We start from the raw sequence: 26,820 nt of genomic DNA on the forward strand, positions 1-26,820 counted from the left end.
GCTAACATGCAGAAGAAAGAAAAATGTCAAACAGTTCTGGAAAAGGACATTAGTGTGTGTTTTGAAACTGTTTCCTTTCACATTGATGCTGAGTGGAAGTCCTATGTTCTTTAAAACTGAAAGACTGTTTTATAATTTGGGTAAGTATGGAAACCTGGAGGTAAAAATAAAGCTTTTGTTGTCTCTATTCTGAATAAGTGCTGCGCTGTAAGAAAAATTTGTACAAGTGCAGTATCTTTCTAGAGATCCAAATGCTAAACTATCAGTTTTTTTCCATGCTAGGCAATACTACACCACCAGTAAAACATTATTATATTGTTAACTATTTATGTGATTGTAGAATTGAGCCTCTCTACTTATTTTCTGCACTGACAATAAATTGGAAATATTTATATTACCTTGTTTCTCACAAATTACCTATTGAAATAGAAGCACTACAGAACACACAGACTTCATTCCAGCATTCAGCAGGAGTCTTCCTTGCACTAGCAGAGAGCAGTTTTTCCCCTCAGGTGAGCTGGCAAACAAGCGTTCAGAGAAATATGATAAAGTTAAGTAGCATTCACTGACCAACTCTTTCAGAAGATGAAGTTTAGTTCAGAAAACCATTATTTTTTGGTATGTTTCTTTCTTCCCTTCCCCTACCCAATCAGAAAGAAGCAAGACACAAGTCTTCTGCCATACTAATGTATTCCATCTTTCAAAAAGAAAGACATGATTTTAATATTACTTAACAATATGTTAAAAAAGTAGCCAGTTAGGCTTCAGTGTTAATACAATTATACACTCTATAACAGATTTGATAGTGTGAGTACTGTTCTTTTTTAAATTTTCTCATTCTGCAAGTATTCTTACACAAGCTGGCTACAAGTCAGGAAAAAAAAAATCAAAACACAAATAGCGTAACTTGTACACTCTTAAACAGTAGATTGTGAAAGAACTGAGGAAATACTTGTCCCATAAGAGCCTCTTTTTCATGAAGTCATGTCAGGAGAATTGTGGAGCAGATGAAAGCACAACTGACTAGGTCCATTCCTTTGTCAGGAGTCAGAGTGACAAAACATAGCTAGATGCAGAAGTGACAGGAGCCACTGCAGATGATGCAAACTAGTATTTTGGCCTCCACCCAAGCCTAAGCAATTTAAAGTCTTTGAGGCCAAGGCATTCAGAAGGAGATGGAAAAGAGCTAATGTTCCAACTCCAACGGCATACAGCTACAATCAAGTAAGTCTCACTCACAGACTACAAGCACACAAGCTAACAAATTCAGGTAGAAAGTGGCAATTTTTCAGTCTGCAAGAATTATCAGGCCAAAGGGTTCAGTGCAGATCCACACAGCACTGGGGACAAGGCAAGGCAGCACTGGCTCAAGACCAGAGAAGCTCTCAGCACAGCAGGACAGATAAGTGGAGTTGTCATTCATTGATTCCTGCAGGGTTCCCTCCCCATATTGTGTCATTTCAATGTGCAGCAAAGGTGGTTTTTTTCAAGCTAAAATTGGACCAGTTGATGGAAAGTCTCTGCCTTGTCTGTCTGGCAGAATCCAAGCAGAATCTGTAAAGAAAAAAGAATAAAGTGAAATCAATATACTTAAAATCAAACCACAGGTGTTATCCCTCTTTTGAAGAGCAGCTCTCATTCAGAAAGACAAAACTAAAAAAAAAAAACCAACAAAAAAAGCATACCTACAAAAAAAACCCCAAACAAACAACTTGTTCATAACTCAAATATATCATAAACCAGTTACTTTAATAGGTATCATTAGGTGTATTCATGGGAAACTAGCACATCTAGTCACCACTAAAGAACAAAAATTTGAGCAGATTCTAGTATTATGGAAGGACATGTGCTACATCATTCAAACATGAACTCCCTGCTCATATTTGAGGAAAATTAAAGATAACTAATGTGATGCATAAATCCCAGAAGCAACCAAAATGCACAGAAGAAAAAAGTTTCTCAAGTACAGATTCATATTATTCTTCTACTGTCATTGCATTGGCATCCCCTCATGAATAAAACTTTTCTGAGTATTTGTTCTGAAATTTAAAAGACAAAGGTTTTTCTGAACACTTGACACCTAACAAAGCATTTTTCATATTTATTATTTTTTAAAACACTAATCAGTATTTGGTCTGTGTAGATAATAAAAGAAACATTCACACAAACTTCGCTTTTGGAAAAAAAAATGGTAACAGGCTATTTTGAAAGCCCTGATAAGAACCTGGGGGACACACAGATGATTCTGGTTCTCATTTCTGTATTTGTGCTACTCAGCTATCATCTGTGTCTGTGTAGCTACAGCTTTGATGATTGTTGTAATATTCAGAATGTCAGAGGTAAAAGGACTTGCTACATTATAACTCAGTACAATGGAGGATTTTCTGCTAGGAGTTAGTTTTTAAAATGTGGGGGACTTTTTTTTTTTCTTGATGGGTTTTTTTTAAAACCACAGCCTATGTGAAAAAGCACAAGAGCTTTATGTGTAGGGATTACATCACTTTACCTTTTAAAATACTCCACTTCTCGCTCTGTTTCATCCATCTCCACACTGTCTAGATCAATGTCTTTGGGTAGAAACACATCATCTACAAAGCAAAAAGGATGACACTACTTTAGATTCCATGGGAGGGGGGTAAGGAGAGCAGAAGAAGCCTGAAGAAGCTGCATTAAAGATGTTTTTTGAGACCTGACTGAATCTAGACAACTGATTTTTTATATGTAGGCTGAATTAACAAAAATTCATAATTTAAAAGACACTTCTTAAAAACCCTATACTAGTACCTCTCTCAGCCTTTAAGGAGTTACACTGAGAACAGGAACAGATTGATCACATGGGTTGCAAAAGATGCCTTAAACCTGGAATACACATGAGCATGGTCAGATTATACAAAGGGCTTGATGAATCACACAACTAATGAATAGTGTCTCACTGCCTACAATTTGTTAGCCTTACTACTAAAAGGGCAGCTTTAGAAACAGTTAAAAATGGTATTTATAAAGCAAAATATTTCAAGAATTCTGGGTTTGTAGAGCTGCTGTAGTCCCTCTGGCACATGATCATCAGGCTGTGTCTGCAGTAGTAAGTCATGCTACCTACAATTAGGAATTTTTTAAAATGTTTTTTTAACATGTTTTAATATGGCCTGGATTTAGGCATCAGCTATTTTAAAAAAAAAAATCTCTAGAAAGCTTAATTTTTTGTAGGAAGCAATTTGAGCATTTTCCTCTTATCTTTGCAACTTACTTCTGAAGAACCAGAAAACCCTATTTACACAGAACTTCCCAAAACCCATAATTTTCTTCAGCATCTTCACAGAATCATTCAAGTTGGAAAAGACCTTGAAGTTCATTGAGTCCAACCATAACCCAACTCTACCAACCATTAACCTAACTCTACCAACTCCAGTGCTTAAACCATGTCCCAAAAGCACCATATCTCAAACACCTCCAAGGATGGTGACACATCCACCTCCCTGGGCAGCCTATTCCAGTGTTTAATTAGCCTTTCAGTGAATAATTTTATTCTAATATCTGATCTAATCCCCCTGGGACAGCTTGAGCCTATTTCTTCTTGTTCTGTTGCTTGTTACCTGGAAGAAGAGACCAACTGCCACCCCACTACAACCTCCTTTCAGGTAGTTGTAGAGAGCAATAAGGTCTTTATAACAAAGACTTAAAATGCCCTGCCAGAATAAATATCTTTAACAGAGACCACACCAAACCCAAAAATGTTCTTAATAATTTTTTGTGCCTTTGCTAATCTGGCGTATCAACCCTATGTCTTTAAGAAATTACAGCTAAATTAAAAATTGTATATTACAATATTCTTCTTGCAGAACTAAAGTGGCAATCCAGTCTTGACTCTTCAGAGAGCAGCACAATCATCTCTTTATAAATTTGGAAACATATCCCTATGTTTTTTCATATTTAAACATTAGTTTTCAGAGATTTTGACAATACTTGATTTAAGCAGCAGAAAATGGTGAGGGGCAGGGAGGAGGAAAATATGCAGAAAGCTATCTAAGTTCTCTTACAGTTAACACTCCTCACCACCACCAGTCTCTTCAATAGTTTGTCCTTCAAATGTCTCCAGTCTTCTCCTTCTGCTCCTAATTCTAGAGTTTTGTCTTATTTCACTGACTGGAGTACATCCTTCTTGGTAAATAAAAAAAACCCCAACACACAAACACACCACAAGACAGTATGCAAAGGAACTATGGTATCAGAGAAAAGGTTCAATGCTGTGTCACTGCTCAACTGGCATGGAATGGAAACACTGAACATAAGAATTAGGAAGATAGATTGGTGTGCTGACTCAACCCGTCCATGGAACCACAAAACCAAAGGTGGGCTACACAACTGCAACAACCAGGAATTCAGTTTACATTTTTGTAACAAAGCTTAATAAACATAAGCATTCTGCAACACTGGCAGAGACGTCAAAGAATCAAGGTCAGTATCTTGAGGTGCTTACCAGATAGAATGGCAGTGGGAAATGCAATATTAAGTCATTCTGATGAATGGACATTCAACTTATGCACCGTTACCACTCAGTTCCTGAGTGATCCCAAGGGAATGACTGGGTGCTCCATGCAGACAGATGTCTGTATCACAAAACTGCCATCCCAACTGGCAGTACCAGTAGGGACCAGGCACACACAGGAATAAACTGGTGCGCAAGAATGGCAGTTAGATTAGCAGCCTGACAAAGCCAACGAGCTAGCACTGTATGTGCTTCTCAGCTCTGGTATTAGCTGTTACATGTTTGCAGGAAAACCAAAATATGTTGGGAAGAAAACAGAATCATAGAATCATTAAGATTGGAAGGGACCTCAAAGATCATCAAGTTCTAACCCCCCTGCCATGAGAAGGGAACCCTACCTCTAGACCAGGCTGCACAAAACCTCATCCAACCTGGCCTTAAAAACCTCCAGGGATGGGGCATCAACAACCTCCTTGGGCAACCCATTCCAGTTCCTCACCACCCTTATGGTGAAAAATTTCTTCCTAATACCTAACCTAAATCTCCCTTCTCTCAGTTTAAAACCATTACCCCTTATCCTATCACTATCTTCTCTGATGAAAAGCCCCTCCCCAGCTTTCTTGTAGCCCCTTTCAAGTACTGGAAGGTGCTGTAAGGTCTCCCCTGAGCCTTCTCTTCACCAGGCTGAACAGCCCCAACTCTCTTAGCCTGTCTTCATAGCAGAGCTGCTCCAGCCCTTTGATCATCTTGGTGGCCCTTCTCTGGACCCTCTCCAACAGGTCTATCTCTTTATGCAACTGTGACTTTTTAAAGTCAGCTCAATCTTTGATAGTTTCATTATTTCAATCAGCTAAAGAAAAAAATTGTTTACTAGTACAAACTAATGTTTATGTGGAGAAAACATTCAGTAGTATCAACTAATTAACATCCCACTGTAAGTTTTCACTCTGTCAAATAAACAATAGTAAATAATTGTTTCCATTGACTTCAACTGTTAATGTAATTAATATATGAAAGTAATTATATCCACTGAGAAAATGCATACTTATGTATGAATGGGGTTTTTTTGGTTGCAAAAACTCCTGATTTTCCTTGCTCAAAGAGTAGGACCAAGTTTAGACTATATTCTTAATGCTGTATGAGAAACAACCTGGCTTTTAGAGAAATTACAAATGGCTTTCAGCATACTATTACTTAAAATTATTCTAAGCAAGATAGGCTTTAGACAGGAGATTTGTTTTCTTAACTGACAAAAACCATCTACAAAACCAGTATTAATTCTTTAAAGCATCCTACACCTCTTCATTAAATACATCTCCCAGTTGTAATTGCAATGACTTGAGTTCTCCTGGTACCAGTTTTCATTTCTTTAATTAACATTGGCAGAAATGACTGAAGAGAAAGATTTCAAACTTCTGGATTTAAATGGCAATAATAAAAAAACCCTCAGGTTCTTTAACTTCTGTTTACACTTACCAATGGAATTGTTGATTTTGTCTCCTTTTTTCTTCTTGTTTTTCTTATTCTTGCCTTTTGGTTGAGGAGAATCTGCAAGTATAAGCTTATTGTTTTGTTGCTGTTCATTTGGTGAAGGGGATTCACTTGTTACAGGTGCTTTTTCCTCCTTTACATGGTTCAACTGTTTTTTGTTGTTGTTGTTTAATTTCTTCTCCTCTTTTTTAGGTTCTGCAAGTGTTGGTAGCTCTGCTGCTTTTGCTTTGGATTCTATTTGGTTTCTAGTTTTAGTCTGAATCTCAGCTGCTTTGGGGGATTCAATAGGCTTTTTCACTTGTTCAGCAGATGATTTGTTTACTTGCTTTAGCTTCTGTTTGCTGTTTCCTTCTTTATGTTGATGCATGATATCAAGCAGAAAAGAGAGGGGCTCATGCTGCTTTACACTCCCCTCTTTCTGATAAAGCAACTTTGAGTCTCTAGTGTTCACAGGATTGGATAGTTCACAGCCTGTTTCAGAAACCGGCCTCTGTTCTGTATGATTCACATGTCTTGACAGTGAAGCAGAGGAGGTTTCTATCTTCTCTGATTGCTCAAGTGTACCATTCTGAATGTCTTCAGGTGCATTTGGGACAGATTCCTTCACTGCCTGGCAGTTTCGAGTAAGCATGTCCACCTTCTGACAGTCTTTACTTGTTCGTTCTTTCTTCTTTTTCTTCACAGCCCGCAACTGCTGAAGTTCTTGAAGCCGCTGTAGTTCTTGTTTCAGTCTCTCTTCTTCCTCTTCCTCTCGTCGCCTCTGCTCCTCAAGCAACTGGTGATGCTCCCTCTCCCTGGCTTCTGCTTCAAGGCGAGCTTTTTCTTCAAGCTACAAAATAATGACAGATTAATTGAAAGTGACAAGTATTTCAGAAATGAGAGTGTTAGAGATTATTGCTAGTTTTTTCCATGAACGTTAAAATCCATGATGTTACCTATGAACCTACTTAATATAGAAGCCTGTGCAGCAAATAACTATGTATGCAAAAGTTGCTCTTGAAAGTACATTAAAAGCCTTTCTATATTTCTATTTTCTATGTTTCTGTAATATATGTGACTGTTGTTAATACCAGACCTTTATCATCTTATTGCTAAGTCTAATTAAGTATCAAATTTTTCACCTGCTGAAAACAAAACATTCAGCTTCGTTCTCAACAACTGTGTGTATTACTAAGGTAACTCCAGTTTGCATCATGTTGCATCATTTACCTGTTCTCTTGCTATGGTGGAACAGCTTCTCTGTTTCAGTGTTCACGAACATTATGAAGTGCAATAATTAAAAACATTTTACAGCACAATACTAAGTACAATAAAGCAACATTTAAAAAGTTGACAAAAACAGTAAGAACGAAAAAGTTTTCTGTTGTCAGCCGGAAGTTCTTTAACCACATGAAATAAAGTCACAATGGGTTTTTTTCCAGCTGTTACTGCAAACGTCTAAAACTTTATTGTGTACCATTGATCTTGACTCAGTAGCAAAATCGAAGTTGTACAGTGAGAACAATCATATCCATTTATTTTCCTGCACATTTAAAAGTGCCTGTATGGGATTACTTTTTCACAGTTGGAGAAGTAATTAAAAAAGCCCCATGAAAATCTCCCACTACTTATGCTTGAACAACATTGTAAGAGCAAACTGAATTGGGTGCATTAGAAAGGCTGTGGTTAGTAGGTCAAGAGAGGTTCTCCTCCCCCTCTATTCTGCCTTGGTGAGGCCCCATCTGGAATATTGTGTCCAGTTCTGGGCCTCTCAGTTCAAGGACAGGGAACTGCTTGAAAGAGTCCAGTGCAGAGCCACAAAGATGATGAAGGCAGTGGAACATCTCCCTTATGATGAAAGGCTGAGGGAGCTGGGTCTCTTTAGCTTGGAGGAGACTGAGGGGCAACCTCAGCCATGGTTACAAATATATTAAGGGTGAGTGTCAGGAGGACAGAGCCAGGCTTTTTTCAGTGGTGTCCAGTGATAGGACAAGGGGCAATGGTTGCAAATTGGAACATAGGAGGCTCCATGTAAACATCAGAAAAAAATTTCTCTACTGTGAGAGTGACAGAGCACTGGAACAGGCTGCCCAGGGAGGTTGTGGAGTCTCCTTCTCTGGAGACATTCAAAACCCTCCTGGACGTGTTCCTGTGTGATGTGCTCTGGGTGATCCTGCTCTGGCAAGGGGGTTGGACGAGATGATCTTCCCAGGTCCCTTCCAACCCCTAAGATTCAGTGATTCTGTTAATTTTGCATAGTGAATTTTATTCATAAATAACTCACTAAGCATTCAAGTTGCAGAATCGTGCTACCAAATGAACATAAAGAATGTAACTTATTAGCATCAGATCTTCCAAACCCCTGGAAGCAGTTACAGAATGCAGAATTAGTGCCAGCGAGGGAATCCAAACAAGAAATATTTTCAGTGCAATCACACAATCTGTTTACCAAAATTCAAAAACAGCCAGCACCCAAACTCATTGTGCCCTAAACTTTACACCTAAGGCTGACACCTGAACTGCAGTATGAAAAGCCAGTTCCCTGCTTGCTCACCTAAACAAAAATATATACTTCCTCTCACTTTAACTCAGCAAATATTGTTTTCAGAAATAACACCACTGTTACACATTGGAGCTTTTTAGAAATGCTTTTGCCTATTTCCATTTGAGAGCGACCTGTAATTCTTTTCTTCCCTGTCCCGTCTCTGCAGCTTGCTACTTCACCCCAGCTTGGGACAGCCCTTCATGTCATCAAGTGGCACAGCACTTACCCTCTTTCAGTCAGGACAGCAAGGTGCCCAGTGCAATCATTCTAAAAAATATCAAATATTGAATTTTCAACTCTTGTAAAAGCACTGACTTTGTTTTCAGGCTTCCTACAGAGATACTTTATCATAACAATTTTGCCAATACATAAAGTTTTCTAACTTCCCCCACTTTTATACATCAATTCTACAAAAAAATCAAATTCTTAATATTTCTGACACTTAAAAATGTGGGAAATTCCAGTCTAGAGCTGGCTTGGAACAAAACACATGGTGATGATATTGTGAGGAATTTTCCCAGTCTACTATGTAACTCCTCAGGTAGCATCAGAACAGGTAAGGCAGCTCTGTTTATATAAACAGGTAGTGTACCAGAAACTAAACAAGAAACAATTACACAGAATCACAAAACCACAGAATGTTTTGATTTGGAAGGGACCTTAGAGATCATCGAGTTCCAGCTCCCCTGCATGGGCAGGGACACCTCCCACTAGAACAGGCTGCTCAGAGCCCCATCCAACCTGACCTTGAACACCTCCAGGGATGGAGCCTCCACAACATCCCTGGGCAGCCTGTTCCATGTCTCACCACCCTCACACTGAAGAATTTATGCCTGATCTCTAACCTAAATCTCTCTTCTTTCAGCTTAAAACCATTACACTCCTTGTCCTCTCACTGCAAGCCCCTGTAAATAGACCCTCCCCAGCTTTCCTGTAGCCCCTTCAGGTACTGGAAGGCCACTATGAGGTCCTCCCAGAGCTTTCTCTCCTCCAGGCTGAACAGCCCCAACTCCCTCAGCCTGTCCTCATAAGAGAGCTGCTCCAGCCCTCGCATAATTTTCATGGCCCTTCTCTGGACACGTTCCAACAGCTCCACATCCTTCTTGTGCTGGGGGCACCAGAGCTGGACACAGTACTCCAGGTGAGGTCTCACCAGGGGAGAGTAGAGGGGCAGAATCACCTCTCTCAGTCTGCTGGACACACTTCTTTTGATAAAGCCCAGGAGGGAGTTGGCCTTCTGGGCTGCAACTGCACATTGGTGGCTCATGTCCAGCTTTTGATCCACTGGTACCCCCAGGTCCTTTTCCACAGGGCTGCTCTCAAGTGTGACCTCCCCCAGCCTGAATTCATATCTTGGGTTACCTCGGCCCAGGTGCAGGACCCTGCACTTGGCCTTGTTAAACCTCATGAGGTTCACCTGGGCCCATTTCTCTAGCTTGTCCAGATACCATGATTATAAAGTCAGTATACAGTGATATACTTACGGAGATAGCACAAACTCAAAACTATGAGGTCTAGCATAAACATACTTTTATGTCTTACCTTTCTTTGCTTATGTCTGGCTCGCTTGGCTGCCCGAGAACTGCTTACTGGTTTGGTTTCAGAGCTGTTTATAAATTGTAGCAAGTCTTCCACCTTTCGATGGTCAACAACACTTTCCCTTTCAGAGATCTGATCTGGTTTCTTCGGCTGTTCCTCTTTCCTTTTTGTTAGACGCAAACGAAGCTTTTCTCGCATCTCTGCATAATTTCTACTGGTTGGTGCAGCTGGAGGCTGAAAGAAACGAGACAAAAAATGTGAGTACTAAATATAAAAATGTCACTGGCCTAATACGTTTCAGATCTTCAAATAACTTGCAAGGTCCAAACCTGAATATCAAACTCCTCATTGCTTGTACATGTACCTAAAGGTGTATTTAACAGGCAACAGGCCTGTCAGACTCGGTGCTAGCTTGTGAACTGTATTTCCAGCTGAAAGGATGACTGATCCTGTGGAGGAATGCACAGCTGAGAAGACAGACAAATACCCTTAAAACCAAGAAAGGAGCAGACATTTGCTGCTGTTTCATTTTTCTGTGAAGTCTGAGTTTGGGCTACATGGGCCTCTGGACTGTAACTGTGAAGGCCTGATTACCCTGCACTGAGGCGTGCCAGCCAACCTCCAGCAGAGTCACATCAATAACTTGTTAACACTGCTGTAAGTTGAATCCCTGCATCATCTTTTGTATCTGTACTCCCATCCACTGCTCCTGCCTCTTAACTCCTCATTTCTCCTCCTCTCCTGCTGCCTCGGCCTCTCCCCTTCTGCACCAGATCTGGTGCCCATCTGTTTGGGGCTACACAAGTTCAACTCACTAATCAGCAAAACAAAGCCTATTAACTTAAAAATCCTGTAGCATTCTGCTACTTCAGCAAAATTTGTAACGTACTGTGCAATCAGATGACTGTCAAAAACAGATCAATCATGGACATGGTGGGAACAATCAACAAGAAATGAGATCTTCTCCCTGTCCCTTTCAGCCATAGGCAGGGGCTTTTAATTCACTTCAAGCCCTAATTTTAAACTGCATCTGATCAAATAGATGGCAAATAAACTGAGCTTCTACTTCAAATAGGAAAAAAATGCCAGAGACTCAAATTCTACTAGTTAACTGATTATTAAAACAGACTATATACAAATTTACAAATGAGGCCAGTAGAAAAACAAAATTTCAAGTTAAGAAAATAATTTAATGTGGCAATGTAACAGCATTTAGCATTTCATTTGTGCAAATGAAAATGTATGATTACAAGAATTCACTAGACATCTTACTGGCAATGAACTTAGGGATGCTTCAGACAAAGTGCTCAGTATTAAAACAAGGAACATAAGAGAAAAGACTTTGTATAACCTGCATGTGTTAGAACTTCGCAATTTCTTCAAAACACCCTTTGAATACAAATACAAGTCAGTGCCTATCAAAATGGACCAGTAAAGAAAATGGTTTGTAATACTGAAATCAGGGAAAATGTAGTTTGGGTTTTCTTTTGGTAAAAGTATGAATTATACTTACATTGACCAAGTTCTATGTAAGAACACTTCCAAGGTTTTTTTAATTTTAAGTCAAGCTAATACTTTGATGACTGCTGTTTTTACAGATAGCAGAATGGCTCATAAAGCCACAAACATTTAAAAAAATAAATGTACTTTTACCAAAACTCATAGCATTATTTATAATTACACTACTACAGATAAGTGCACAAATCTTGTAAAGTTATTTAAATGGCTCAGTGCCCTTGTCTGCATTTTCAAACATGCTACCTATTGTCCAAGTCAGTTGCTTTCTAAATCTTTTAGTAATTTTTATTCTTCAATTGCTTTTAGCAGGAGAAATTTGCTTCAATTTTTCATTTCAAATATGAAAACTACTTTCTAACTCTTTTTACTACTCCTTGAGTGAGCTCCAATGCCACCCCCTTAGTCGCAGTTTGATAAATCACATGCAAATGAGGATGAGTAAGTGACAAAAAAGCAAATTAAAAAACATTAAAGTCCAACAACTTACTCCTCCATGGCCGAAGAACTCACAGTAACAGCAGTCACAGTATTTTCCTTCCTTCTGATTTGTGGACGTTGAGGTACTGGAGCTATGCTCTGAACAGCTGTCTTCATCTTGGCTCTCCTCTCCATCATACTGTTGATGATCATATGCGTTACTGTTCTCACAGCGATGGCCCTCACAGTCAGGATCACTATGTTAAATTAAGAAAAAGCCTATGAAAACTCCAGATTGTAATAAATAATTTATTTATTTTTAAAAACACCTTATGTGTGCATCTACCAGGAACAACGACCTCTAATGGGGACATCAGCCACCGGTGAAGCATCAAATCCTATAGCCTTCATCCAGCAGTTTGCAAATGGAGATGCTCAAAACCAAGCAGCAAGACGATACATGGAAAAGGATTTTATAAAAACTCCTTCAGTGACTCACTGAACAAGCAGCCTAGAGAATGAGTTTTGGAACTGTTCTTCCTGGCTTTGTACAGGTTAAATAGTTTCAGAACTAGTGATTGCAGCTTTTTATATGATATGGTTTTGAAACTGCTGCACATCTCATCATTTGTGGTCTGAAGAGAGCTCTGCATTTGCAAAGTACTCAACTTGTTTCTACAATCCCCTGGTTTTAAATAGATTTTCAAGCTCTTGACTTAACTAAATTCAAGGTCAGCTAAAAACAAGATATTCCTATTACTCTGTTTGCACCTTTATTTTCCAGGGGAAATAACGAGCATGTCTCTTCACTAAGCAGGTATATAGCAGTTTATTCCCTCCAGAGCTCTGCATAACTGTGCACCTAACATATCTACTGTCCAGTTCTTCTAAAACTGATGTGATCTTGCTTCAAAAGTAAAAAGTACTTTAATAATCCCCATTCATCCAGCATTAGTATTTCTTTGGTCTTCTGTTAGAAAGGTGAAAACAGGTCATAATCTTCTGTCTTATCTGCAAAATTTACATGTATCTTCTTTTAAACCTCACTTCACCCTTCCCACCCTCACCTCCCCTGCTTTTCAGCAATTAGTGACCAGAACAGAATGAGAAGTTATTCAACTCAGTATCCTAGTTAGGGAAAAGGCATGCAAAACTACTGCACATAACAGGAGATCCTGCCAGTCAGTATAAACATTCTGACTAGTCAGTCTGAGTAGCCCTTGCAGCACTACTTCTTGCCTGCTGAGAGGCAGAGCTACAGCGCCCAGTGGCACAGTGGGGTAGCACACCCTGGGGGTAACAGGTACAATTCCAAGGAAATCAAGTCTTCGTCAGTTCTGTCACTCAGGCACTAGATTGAAGACTAGAGCATAAAGCAGTCCCATTATAGCACATCAAATTGTCTGCAATAATTGTTTCTGGGTTCTCTTCCAGTTCATTCCTTCCAATTGCTTTTCTGTTAATGCCTGCACTCATCAGGCATATCGAAGAGCTGGCACTGTTGTCTGTCTGCCAAAATATAATGCCACCAGAAGACAGCTCCACCAAACTTGCCTCCCAACCTCCAAGACCTTTGCAAACCTTCAGAGATAAGAACATCATCTCCCACTGGTTAAATGGTAGGACTGATACCTAAAAAGTCTTACATGCAGTCAGAAAAATGTGTTAACATGTGGCAGGATTCAAGACCATGTATGAGCTACATCTGTCTACATATTTAAGTTTTCACAGCTTTTTATTCCTGCTTGCCATGTAACATCAAAATGACAGAAAATAGATACATTTTACAACAGGCTTGTGTGTCAGCAGCAGCAATTGCTCCTGACAATGACACAGTAAGGAAGAGTACAACTTGACTTATTTATGCCAGGCCACACTTATACAAGTGAGCAAACATTTGTTTTTAAGCCTTTAAACTTAGCAAGTGCATTCTGCAATGGAATTTGTACCTGTGAAGTCTCCTACCAAGTAAGATGCTAAGTACCAGAACTCAGTCTCATTTGCTGAACACACAGACAGCTACTCTTTCATGGCACAACCACTGGCAAAGGAGAAAAGGTATCTGTATATTAATTCTCCCTCCACTGTAAAAAAGAACGACAATAACAACAAACTTACCTGCAGACACTTGGTGGGGCACTTACAGAGCTGTCTGTGGTTGAAGTAGGAGGTGCAACTGTAGTAGGACAAAGACCTGAATGAGGATCCACAAATCCAGGGGCTGTTGCAGCAGTTTTGGGGAAAGAAGGAGCAGCAAGATTTGGAAGATGTGGTGTAGAGGATGGAGACAGTGCAGCAGGAGACAGTGAAGAAAGGGATGCTAAACTGGTAGGACTATTTCGTGGTGCAACTGGTGCAGAATGTCTATGGTCTTCTTTATTAATATTGTGGAACACTTCACCTAAATTGGGAAAAAGAGAAAACTTTTAAAATTAAAAATAACTAATATGCCACAATTAACTACCCAAACCATCATGCAAAGTGCCGGATGTTTTCAGCTTCCCTAAAATTAGGGGAGTATTTCAATGCCTTTCTAAATCCCAAACTCCAAAATCAAGGACTTTTACATAGTTCTTTAATCCAGGAGTAGAGAGACTACGATTCAAGAGTAGCAAGGACAGTGATTAACAAAAATCATCAAGATACATAATATTACTAAAAAACCCACATAAATCTTTATGATTAGCTAAATGTATTTGAGTCAGTTGCTATGTTGACTGTGAATTACAAAACCTTACCTATCGATGAAGGTCTCTTGGATGATACTTTGAATTGGTTGCTGCTTGACTGCACTGTAGTAGCCGTGCAGGAGACAGAGGAAGTGGCAGAAGAGGTTGCCATGACAACTTTATTAGCTTCCATAAAGGCATCCTGGAAATTATACAGACATTTCTTCTTTGCAGCATTTTTTTTCTCTTTGCTGTCAGTAACTGCAGCTGCTTCATTGCTAGATGTAGTAGGAAGTGCTTCAGGTCTTATTTCTGAGAGTGCTGGTGCTAATATATCACTCCCTTCAATTGAAACACACATAGTAATTAAGAATTACAGAATTGTCTTTATGGCATTTAGAATTAAATATTCAGTAATTCAGATCCAGACAAGCAAGAACATATTCTTAGTGTTGGCCTGGTAGGATTAGTGAAGTGATCCTCCTTTCCCTCTCAAATAACGTAGCTATTAAAAAAAAGTGCTAAGAAGTCTCAGAGCAGAAGTCACAAACCTCAACATTAAAATTTAAGAACATTACTAAATGTGTGTTAACAAGTGGCAAAGATGTTACAGGTAACTTTACCAACTTGTAGTTCAGAACTGGGCATCACAGAATCACAGAATGTTGGGGGTTGGAAAGGACCTCCAAAGATCATCAAGTCCAACCCTCCTGCCAGAGGAATAAATTCACATGGCCAGTACAGAAGCTTCACTATCTGAAGTCCAGGTTAGCCACGCAACAATAAGCAGGAACAACATCGCCTTCTATCAGTATAAGATCATACATCTTATCTTTACTTGGCAATTCCAGCTAACTACAGTAACCCCTTTGTGACAGACCTTCCACACAAGCCTGCCAGTAACCTTCTGTTTGAACAGCTACTCATAACTACATTTATAAATGGATGAGCTATGCTATTAGGGAAGTTTTCTGAAGGTTTTTAATGCCTTCTACATACCAGACCAACAAAATAAAAATGGCATTTTAATATTCACAATCATGGGAATGGAAAGCTATATATCTATATATGTTATTTCCCTTCTATCCTTTTAAACTTTAACCCTTAGTATTTCCAAAGGCTTCCTGGCTTAAATTAATCTTTCGCTTGCTTTATGTCTGTCTTTTCAAAGGACAATGCAGTTATCTCTGCACATGACAAGTAGAATGCAGAACCACATAACCCATCCTCTTACAACCTCCCAGAAAAAGAGCAGGCCTCTGTGGCAGAAAACCAAACATTTCTTTCCCATCAATTCCCATTTCTTTGCAAGACTAAACTTCTGAAGACAAAAGCACCTCTTCAGTGGCCATAGATGGAAAATAGCATGCTCTTCTTTTGCTTTTAGCATCCTCTCCCCAGTACATAATTTATTTTTCAATTGCCAGCCCTACTGGAGTAGAAACAGCAGAAAACCTCTGCCAGAATCCAGCCTTACAAAACCATGATGATGAAACCTACCATGCCTGGAAAAAAGTGTCACACTACATTTCAAAACATAAGGCTTTTATCTAGTCAGTGTGAAGTAGTAACAAACCCTCACCAGGAATTGTATCAGGCAAAAAAGTAGCAGGATTCCAGTTCTTGTCATTCATCATCTCTGATCCCCAAAGACTTATAAATTTAGAGCTATTCCAATCTGGAGTGTTACCAAAACAGCTTGGATAAATATGATCTTGGAGAGATGCATTGAATACTTGATGCTTGTTTGTATGATTCTGAACTGGAGCTGGTGGTAATGCCTACAAAAATAAAGAGTATTTCCCTTATTAATATTCTGTTTGCTTACACAGTCACTCCAACAGCAATATTCAGATCATAGTGTTTCAATTGTGAAAGCCATTATAAAAAGCATAACAAACAATATTTCCCAGAATGGTAAAAAGACTGATTTGTTGATTTTTAATTTAGATAATATACTACACAGATTGTATGTATATATTTTATAACCACAAACATTGCTTTTAGGTTCAGCTAACTGATTAATACAGAAAAGTGTTCCTGAAAAATACTCGGGTTAAAATATATTATATGAATTGTATTTGTATCAACATAGAATTTGCTAGAAATTATTACCTTTCAAAGCCCAAGCTCCCAAAATCAATCCTCTGCAACATGACAATCATTATCACATAAGACTATTGTGGTAAAGGGATTAAAAACACTTCAAGATTGAAAATAAGCACCATAGAAAAAGAAATAAAACACCTAATATTTGAAAACAATTTTAAAGTTGATTATATTCTGCTTTTTCCATCTCCAAGTATTAACAGGTTCCTGACTTGAAACTTAACAGACAAGAAATACATCCTTTTATTCTAAGAAGCAACTGGGAAAAAAAAAAAAAAAAAAACATAAGCTTTTTTTCCTTTTTTTGAGAAGCAAGTTGTTCTGGCTCATCCCATTCCTTCTAGCTAAAATTGCTTATTCACGTTCTAAAATGTAACTTTCTCCCAGAGACCTGTGCAATGCATTTTATATTTCAATTACTGTTACCTTTAAAAAAGCCAAGGAAAAGTGAGTTTGTAGATCAGCTGAGTCCAATGACATTTCTAACATGAAAGTCTAAACGTTCATGGCCAAGCAAACTACTTATATACCCAGTCTCCTTTTTCTATCCAGAAGAATTTTCACCATCTGACTAATGATGAAGGTGTGAGGTGCTGGAATATCCCGCATAAAAGAAAACTTCTACACATGGGTAGAAGGGAACACTTCAGAGGGTAGCACAGCCTACCCATGATGAACCAAGCCTGATCCAGCAGGACACATCAGCTCATTCACTACCAGCTCTGCTGAGTTCAGCTGGTTCTTCAAAGGTGAAACCTCCCTAAAGCTTCAGCTTCCACCTATGTCTTTCTAGCTCCAGCATAACATAAATACACGGATCCCAGTTGGTTCAGAGCTAATAGGTCTGGCCTGCATTACAAAGCCACACAGTGCTGCCAGCTGCCTACTCTGCGTGGGGCTCCTTGTGCAGCCTTGACAGCGCACTGCAGATGTTCCACTACACAAAGGTCTTCTGAAAGGAAAGACAGCGGAGATCAGAGAGGGGAGCTGCAGCAGACTGCCATAAGGGACGTGAAAAGAGCTCATGAAGGATGGCAGAAGGTGGGGTGTAACCATTAGGGCTTTCAGAAGAACAGCAGAGGGCTGTTGAGAAATGGCAGGCCCGTACACTGCAGTTAAGGAACTGGCACACTGCGATGAACATAAGGAATGGACATCAATAACCAGGAAAAAGGGAAGTGGATGGACAGTAAGTAATAGTCATCTCAATGAACTAATTACTCTCTCTGCAGTCACAGGATCACAGGGCCAGATGAAAGGGAGATGACAGGAATATATACCTAATGACAAAGGCTTCCCCCTTTCAGCAGCACCCACAGTTCCACTGATTTAAATACTACGTGACACAACACCACATTAAGAGTAAGTCTTGCTTTTGACTCATACTTCTAAAAAGCAGTCACCTGGTCCCAATCCTTGTTCTACTTCTTTCTTTTATTTATTACTTACAAGTTTTTGGTTAAAAGAATTTTGCAGAACCTGTAAAAGCAAGTTCTCTCAAACCACAAAAACACTTAAAACCAGCCTCCGATGCCTCAATTGTTGCAAAAAAAATATATCAATCAGTAATATTTTGAACTAGAAAATTCAGGCTATTATTGCCAAAATGAAATATTAAATTTTGACCTTCAATATATAGGGAATGAAGCCTTAATTGGTCCAATCACACTGACTAAGGCCCCACTACTGTTTCCACTACTGAAGACTCACTGGACTCCACATTCTTTCCAATCACAGTAAGGAAAGGATCAGTCTTCCTGACAAAAGCTGCCCTTACCCCTGCTGTATGAACCTTCCACCAGTTCTGAATCTATTCCCTACCCCTCACTACTCTTTCCAAAAAGATTACTATAAACAGATCACAATTTAAAGCAACTTTCATGGTTCCAATAATACTCAGTCATGCTGCTTTACATAGGTGTAGAGTATTTTTCCTGGGATCAGGATGCATCCATCTATTTTGTTAGGCTTACCTTATTATGTGTAAACGGAGAAGCTGTGTACAAAGTGGGATGGATAAGTGGACGAGGCAGATGAGGAATTGTATGCAATGGTATATGTCCATGGATGTGAGGATAAAGATGAAGTGCAGGATGTGCAGGTTTTTCAGGATTCATAAACTGGTGACCAGCAGGCAAGCGTCCAGTTGCAAGTGCAGAGGCTGTTAGACCAGAGGCTTCTTGTTTGCAAACATGACATTCACAAGCATTTGGGCCTTGATCACCCTATAAACAAATAAAATTAAAACAAATAATTTTCAATCTACTGGACAGACAACGAAAATCAGCTATTTTCCCCAGCCTTTTTTCGTAGTAATCATTAATATTTTCAAACCATCTACATAATTCTTTTGTCTAATACCAACGGAAGAACCTTGTAATTAAGTAAAAGCACTAGTGAAGGATCTTCATTTTAGAAGAAAAGAATGCCCTAAAATTTGACAGCATTATATACTATACAGATATTTAATGTCTACTACCAATGACAACAAAGGATACTCAAAACCCAACTAGACACAGTACTGAGCAACCTTCCCTAGATGACTTTGCTTGGAGCAGGAAAGCTGGACTAGACTATCTGCAGATACCCCTTCCAAACTCAGCTATCCTGTGATTGTGTGAAGCAGACATTTCTCAGAAAAAAAATCATGATTGCATCAACCATAAGAATTCCATGCCTTATTAGATTCTTTTACTGATCTTAAGGTATCATTAGTCTCTTTTGCCTGTACAGGAGTCAAGACTTCAGAAGAAGCACAGCCCAGGAAAGAGCAGCTACATTTTCCTCTCTCAGCTCAGTACTTCTTCCTGCCACTGCCATCTGACACTCCCTAGAAGATATTATCACCAGAATCAACTGCAGGAACACTTCTCAATTGCTATTTTCCCCAGCAGTGTGGCAGTACACATTTTTCCAACAAACAGTATTAGCTAACTTAGCCTTCTAGTAAATAATTGACAGGTGGTATTTGTCAATATACCTTCCTCTCAGAAACAAATAACTTATCACTTTAAAACACTACAGCCTTTGACACAAAGTATATTTTAACAACAAAGGATTTAATAAACCACCAAGTAAAATGATTTAATTAATTAGGTGTATAGAGAGGAAAAAAATAATTTCTCATTAAAAAACAGTATTATCAAGAAACCAATAGTAATCTACTAAGAAATTAAAATAGATAAAAGACATCAAACAGCACTGTGAAATTCAAAATTCAATATTCAATTCTGACCAACCTTTGGCTACTGAGAATGAAAAGGAATCCAAAGAGAAGTAAAGATACCACGTAAAAGAGCAATCCCAACAGATGATGCCAAAAAATCTCAAATGCACGTGACATGTACCAGTGAAATCAATCACTTTAATGTTGTTACAAGGTTGATGCTCAGCTCTGACCAGAAAATCAGACTAAAAAGAAAAGTCATTAAGAGTTCTTCAGAAGCATTCTGAGAAAACTCTTTTTCCTCAAAGAAAACAAAATAGAGAAGATTAAAAGCGCCTTTTTATCCTGCATTTTACTTTGCTTCCCTAAAGCAAGTAGACTAACAATCTCATTTGATTTTCCAAAAATACTGAATCTGTTCAGCAATTTCAAACTAGTTTGTCAGAGGTCTCAGCCACTATGTCAGTCATACACAGAAAAAAACCTCAACGCCTTGGTGAAAGAAAAATAGCTTAATACTCCTAACACAGAAGAAAATACTTCCAGTGCAAGACTTTATAAATATCAACCACAGGGGACCATCTAATGGGAGTTCCCCCCTGACTGTTGGCTAAGCTCTCAAAGGCACCCCCTCCATTGTGGATTCTTTGGTACAATAAGCAGTTAAAGCAACTGGTCAGTTCTCTCTCAGAGCAGTGAGCCCATCCTGTAGCTGCAGGGTAACTCAGACTAAAAGCCACACTCTTGCAAAGACAAGTCCATGACATGCTTTGGTGCTTAGCTGCTACACCAAACAGAACAGAAGATACTCTAGGCTTCATTTGCTGGGTGGTTTACAATAAAGAGCTTAATAATCCTAAACTATTAAAACCATTTAAAAATCATCAATTACCCCAAGACCCATGCCATTAATCATGCAGTGGATTTAACTACACAAGGTTTCAATTGGGAAAGTTAGTCCTCAGATGTAATATTGAGAAGTGCCTGTTAACTTAGTACTTTCATCATTTTCCCTTTCTCCCCATAATTAATTTCAAATAACATTTAACAAAGACAAAGCTCAAACTTTCACACAAAATCACAGAACTGTCAGAGTTGGAAGGGACCTCTAGAGATCATCCAGTCCAACTCCCCTGCTAAAGCAGGATTACATTACTCAGGACTGTATCCAGGCAGGTCTTGAATATCTCCAGAGAAGGTGACTCCACAACCTCCCTGGGGAGCCTGTCCCAGTGCTTTGTCACCTTCACTGTAAAGAAGTTTTTACTCATGTTTAAATGGAACTTCCCATGTTCCAGCTTGTGCCCATTGTCCCTCATCCTGTCACTGGGAACTATGAAAAAAGTGTGGTTCTATCCTCCTTGCACCCACGGTTTAGATACTTGTAGGCATTAATAAGGTGTCCTCTTAGCCTTCTCTCCTCCAGACTAAGGAGTCCCAGCTCTCTCAGCCTTTCCTCATAAGGGAGATGCTCCAATCCCCCAGTCATCTTTGTTACCCTCCACTGGACTCTTTTTAGTAGTTCCCTGTCTCTCTAGAACTGGGGAGTGCAGAACTGGATGCAGTTCTCCAGATGTGGCCTCACCAGGGGGAAGAGAACGACCTCTCTCGACCTACTGGCCACACTCTTTCTTATGCAGCCCAGGATTTCATTGTCTTCTTGGCCCCAAGGACACATTGTTGGCTCATGGACAATTTACTATCTACTAGGACTCCCAGATCCTTCTCCTCAGAATTGATTTCCAGCAGGTCCACCCCTAACCTATACTGATGCATGGCATTCTTCCTCCTCAAGTGCAGGGGAGTTAAAACTTGCCCTTGTTAAAACTCATGATGCCCAGCTTTCCAGCCTGTCCAGGTCATGCTGGATGGCAGCACAGCCCTCTGGAGTGTCAGCCACCCCTCTCAGTTTGATGTCATCAGTGAACTTGCTGAGGATACACTCTGTCCCCTCATCCAGGTCATTGATGAATATGTTGAACTAGACTGAACCAAGTACTGGTCCCCAGGGGACATCACTGGCTACAGGCCTCCAACTCGACCCTGCTCCACTGATCACAACCCTCTTGAGTTCTGTTACAGTCAGCTCTCAAACCACCTCACTGTCCACTCATCTAGACCACATTTTCTGAGTTTCCTAATGAAGATGTTATGGGATACAATGTCAAAAGCCTTGCTGAAATAACATCCTACTGCTCTCCCCTCACCTAGCCAGCCAGTTACCACATCATAGAAGGTAATCAGATTGGTCAAGTGTGATTTACCCTTGGTGAATCCATGCTGACCTCTCCCAATGACTTTCTTTGCTTCCACATATTTTGAGATGACATCCAGAACAATTTTTTCCAACCCCTTACCAGGGACAGAGGTGAGACTAACCGGTCAATACTTCCCTGGATCCTTCTTCTTGCCATTTTGGAAGACTGGAGTGACATTGGTCTTCCTCCAGTCTTCAGGCACCTCTCCTGTTCTCCATGACCTCTCAAAGATGATGGAGATTAGCCAGCAGTAACATCTCCCAGATCTCTCACAACTCCTGGATGTATCCCATCAGGGCCCATGGATTTAGGGATGTCCAGTTTGGCTAAGTGGCCTCTAACCCACTCTTTCAAAAAGAAATGCTTCTGATTTTCTGTTTCTCATTCATACAGGTAGGAATAAACTTTTTCTCCCCTTTTACTGAAGCTATTTTCTATGTAACTAACACACATTAGGTTTTGACTATAGGAAGATATTAGCTATGATGATATACAATCAGCTGAGAAATATTTTAGGTATCATACTCATCTACTGATAAAAATACATTAAAAGTTAAATATATAATTGAAGATGTAAATGTATGGTCATTCAAGCAGCCACAATTCAAAAGTTTATTTACTAAAAGGGTTTCTTTTAGACTACTATACCTGCTGACTGGGATAAGAAGGTGGTGGACTATCGATTTTTGCTTCATCTTTCCTTAAAGTCCTTTTTCCTACAGACATTTCTTCCTTTTGAGTCCCTGGTGGTTCACCACTGCTCTCCCCATCTGCTTCTTCATCATCTGCTTCTGAGGAACTGCTGCTAGTACTGCTCACCTGAGGAGACTGGACAACATCAACTCATTAACACAGGGGTGACAGACAGGCCTTTCTCCAGCGAGCACATCCAAGTGCCACAAAAAGCCAAGACACTGTAAATACTGTACCTCATCTTTCAGTGCCATGTTTTCACCTCCGCCATTTAGCTCACTGTGAATTCCATTCATGTTGGCTACCACCTCTGCATCATCGTAGTTATTCAGTGGGTAGATATCAGCAAATTTTGCTGATAATGGTGCAACATCTTCATCATCACTACCACTGAGGAGAAGAGAGGCTTAGATAAACCACAGTGCTCAGTAACCTCAGGTAGAATGCCAAAATGAAATGAAGTTGAGGGCATCAATTGTTCCAACTAGGAGTCAAAAGATTGTCTTCCAAGTCATTTACCTTATTTTTTCAAGGAAGTTAAAACAAGCAACTTGCCATATAATCCTACTGAAAACAGTGGTTGCATGCCTGAATGACAGACTGGATAAAAAATCAGTTTCTTTACTATTTCTGTGTAAAATATTTTCCCACCACATTTTTCTGATCAAATAATTATTTTCCATCAAAGTAATAATGTCAGGATATGGATGACCTTTAATTTGATGAAAAAAAAACAAAAAAGCCTTATGCCAATTATTTTCTTCACAGGTGTGAAGTGGAAAAAAGTACATTACAAATTTGAGCTTTTCCATACGCTAAATGTCAAGCCACTAACAGTATGTAGGGTACACTGAGAACATCACAGTAACTCTAATTTCTCAATAGCAATTCATTTCTAGACAACCTCACATCTACATGCTTTTCAGAATCTGCCCTAAAATACTTAATGGATATTTTTTTCCATACAGACAGCTAGTAGAAGAACATGAATGTTTAATTATCCGCTCCAGGGAAGCATGGCAAAGATTGGTTGGTTCATGTTTCTACAGCAATCCAGAGCTCTTAAAAGAGCTCTTAAAGTGTGCACTTTATCTTTTTGCCTTTCATAAGATACTGCGCCAAAATTTAATTACATGATGGCATCATTAGGCATATTTCAAATGTGCAACAAGAAAATAAAACACAGCAGATATGAGATGTAAAATGGCTCTTCCCCAAGGAGCAGTAGTATTTCCCTAGCTAAACTAAAAACTAAAATATATTAAAAAGCTAAAAAAATGCAGCTAAACATACTGCCACATAATCTGTCTTCAAGTGCTCCCCAAATGAGTTCAGAAACTCAAGTCTTGATGTGGAAGGTTAAACCACTGATGGTAGTAGATGTAAATGTAAATGTTTAAAGGAAATTAATCTGAGTGAAGTGCTATTCATCAGGAACACCCCACACATCTGCACTGTTCTTGTTCATAACACCACATCAACACAGGACGTTAATACCAATTCCATTGACTGTACTGACAACAGGTATTTTGCTAGTGTTCCCACAAGTACTGAAGTGGAGTTTTTTAAGTATTCGTTTGGCAGATTACACGACAGAGGGAACTGCTGGTCTGTTGTACCCTAATGATGTATAGAAGCCATCCTATCAAGCAGTTTTAACCCTCCAGAATTATGGAAGGGGCAGAAGCCTACAATTAGACTAGTGTCTCAAATCTGATGGTCATTGCGATTGAATAAAAGAGAGGAGCAGATACTTCTTATAGGGACAATAATTTTTTATGCCAGACTTGAGTTAAAACTTCAGTGATTCCAAAAGCCTCATACTAAAGGCTTTTTTTGTAACTAACTGATTCATATGAAATGACCATCCCTCAAATAAAAGATCACTAATTCCGTTGCTTAGTGTAACTATCACATTTTCAGTGATAGTTTAAAATGATGCTCTAAAGTAGATCAGTATCTGATGTCCTTATAATTTCAAAGCAGGCAAGTACACACTACACACACTTCTAGTAATACTGTTAGCACCTTCAGTAATTTTTAAGAACTTCACAGATTTTTTTGTTTGTCTGTTTATGCTTGCATAATGTATAGCACTGGAGTTGTGGTCTGCTGAATACAATACTATCATTAAATAATAGTATGTTATAATATTCTATAATATTATGTTAAATAATATTTAAACAGGCAAAACTAGCATTATGTAATGACAGTCAGCCAATGCAACTTTGTCTGCTTCAGTTCAATATGCTACCAAACTTGAAAACAGATAAAAGAACTTACAAAGTTGGTGCAGAACCATTATCTGCAAGGATCAGTCTGGGATGCTGCTGAATTGTAATAGGTGAGCTGGAACCTGATCCTGAACTTGCTGAAGACATACTGGGTGGGCGGATCTCAGATAGATAATCCGGAGCAGAATCAATCTGTAGTGGTAACTGGTTAATGTGGATATCATCCGTTATAGGAGAATCCATGATGCCACACGTTAAAATGTGTGAAAGGCTGCAGTCATCACAAGTACATCTGTTCAAGAATTAAGATTACAGATTTTTATGACCTTGTTTAAGTAGCATTCTTTTAAAGTAACCACACTCTTCATTCCAATAAAGTTTTTCCTCTTTCCTCCAACAAGAAATTAACAGATTTATTATGATTTTTTTAAATAAAAAACATCAGCTCACCTTCTTCTATAATTACAGTTGGGACAGTCAGGCATGCTCAAACGTGATGACAGCATGTGTCTCATTGTGTCTGTGAAGTTGTTCTCCCCAGCTAGTGCTTTCTTGTTATTAAGCTGAAGTAAATTATGAAGGCAATGTTTTAGTAGTGCAAGTCTTTCCATTAACAATTCAATGGCACATCATGATTAACAGATTACATAATCAAAAAGGGCTCGCCGGGCAACATATTTTAAAAGCAGAACAATTTGAAATAATTTCATGAAGTGTTTTCTTGATCATGAGTGAAAAAAAAGAAAGAAGTTCAAAGTTACAAGTAATAAACATTTTACACTGAAACTTCAAAGAAAGTATGTTTCTACAATGAAATAGTAAAGTGGCCAAATCCATCTCCTTGACTCCTTTGTATGTGCATCTTGCATGGTATTTCTGCTGACATGCTCTGAACTTGAGCAGCTCTTGCCTTGTCTCATGGTATGCCCAAAAGGACATTGCTGACAAATGGAGACAGAACACAAACTCACCCTTAGTGTGCAAAAAAGTTTGGACTAATTCTGCAGCCACAATGGGACAGATTCAAGGAATGAAGTAGCTGTCCAAAATGGGACTTGACTGCATTAGTGAAAAAATACAATCCAAATAACCTCCACCTGGCAGGGGCCTAATCCTGAAAGCACCTAATTTCATTAGATACCTACAAACCTTAGGTTAAACAAGGATGTGCCTAAGCTTCCACTTCTGTAGATGCCCAGACCTGATCCTTACCTAAGCAGCCATGGGCTTACAGCTCACTTAAGCCCAATAAGGATCAAGGAAAAAGAGGATTCTTCTTCAAGTCCTCTGAGGAGCCCTGATATACCAGATGTTTTCAAGACATGGTTAACACAGGCTTATAGGAAAAAGTACTTACTGATGACTGCTTTGAGACACTGCCAATTTAAGCTTAAGTTTATTAAAATGTACTGTCATACTCTCTCTTTCTCTGGCTTGTGACTAGTATTTCTTTCTGCACAGTGATGCAGAATGGGGAGGTTGCCCATGCAGTCTTGACTCTGGCTGAGTCACACAGTAGTCTGATGGAAAACGTGATACATACTTGAAGAATTCTAGCCTACAGGAGAGAGTACTGTGTCTGAAACAGCAGATAGTTCTATAATAAGCTTTCCTTCTACTGGCCCGTCTATCACCACAGCTTAAAAAAAGCAGATAGTTCTGCTCAGCCTTTTCCACACAAAACAGGTGTAGGAGCCATTCCAGAGTACTAACAGA

At 39.2% G+C, this 26,820-nt stretch overlaps 1 protein-coding gene across 2 annotated transcripts in view; it reads right to left on the minus strand.

Annotated features, from left to right (window-relative positions):
* Positions 1 to 673: 673 nt before the first annotated feature.
* Positions 674 to 26,820, minus strand: part of FAM193A (family with sequence similarity 193 member A) — an 82,413-nt gene continuing 56,266 nt past the window's right edge. For both annotated transcript variants that reach the window (XM_051618708.1, XM_051618707.1), the window contains 13 exons: positions 25,555 to 25,667; positions 25,154 to 25,396; positions 23,107 to 23,260; positions 22,826 to 23,005; positions 18,727 to 18,978; positions 16,227 to 16,425; positions 14,714 to 14,986; positions 14,094 to 14,376; positions 12,046 to 12,232; positions 10,044 to 10,274; positions 5,963 to 6,806; positions 2,507 to 2,588; positions 674 to 1,554 (listed from right to left, as the gene is read on the minus strand). In XM_051618708.1, coding sequence (XP_051474668.1) covers positions 1,461 to 1,554; positions 2,507 to 2,588; positions 5,963 to 6,806; positions 10,044 to 10,274; positions 12,046 to 12,232; positions 14,094 to 14,376; positions 14,714 to 14,986; positions 16,227 to 16,425; positions 18,727 to 18,978; positions 22,826 to 23,005; positions 23,107 to 23,260; positions 25,154 to 25,396; positions 25,555 to 25,667 — 3,135 coding nt within the window. In that variant the 3' untranslated portion in view covers positions 674 to 1,460. The remainder of the gene's footprint in view (positions 1,555 to 2,506; positions 2,589 to 5,962; positions 6,807 to 10,043; positions 10,275 to 12,045; positions 12,233 to 14,093; positions 14,377 to 14,713; positions 14,987 to 16,226; positions 16,426 to 18,726; positions 18,979 to 22,825; positions 23,006 to 23,106; positions 23,261 to 25,153; positions 25,397 to 25,554; positions 25,668 to 26,820) is intronic.

This window comes from Apus apus, chromosome 4, assembly GCF_020740795.1.
Source record: "Apus apus isolate bApuApu2 chromosome 4, bApuApu2.pri.cur, whole genome shotgun sequence".
In the NCBI taxonomy this organism is placed as follows: domain Eukaryota; kingdom Metazoa; phylum Chordata; class Aves; order Apodiformes; family Apodidae; genus Apus; species Apus apus.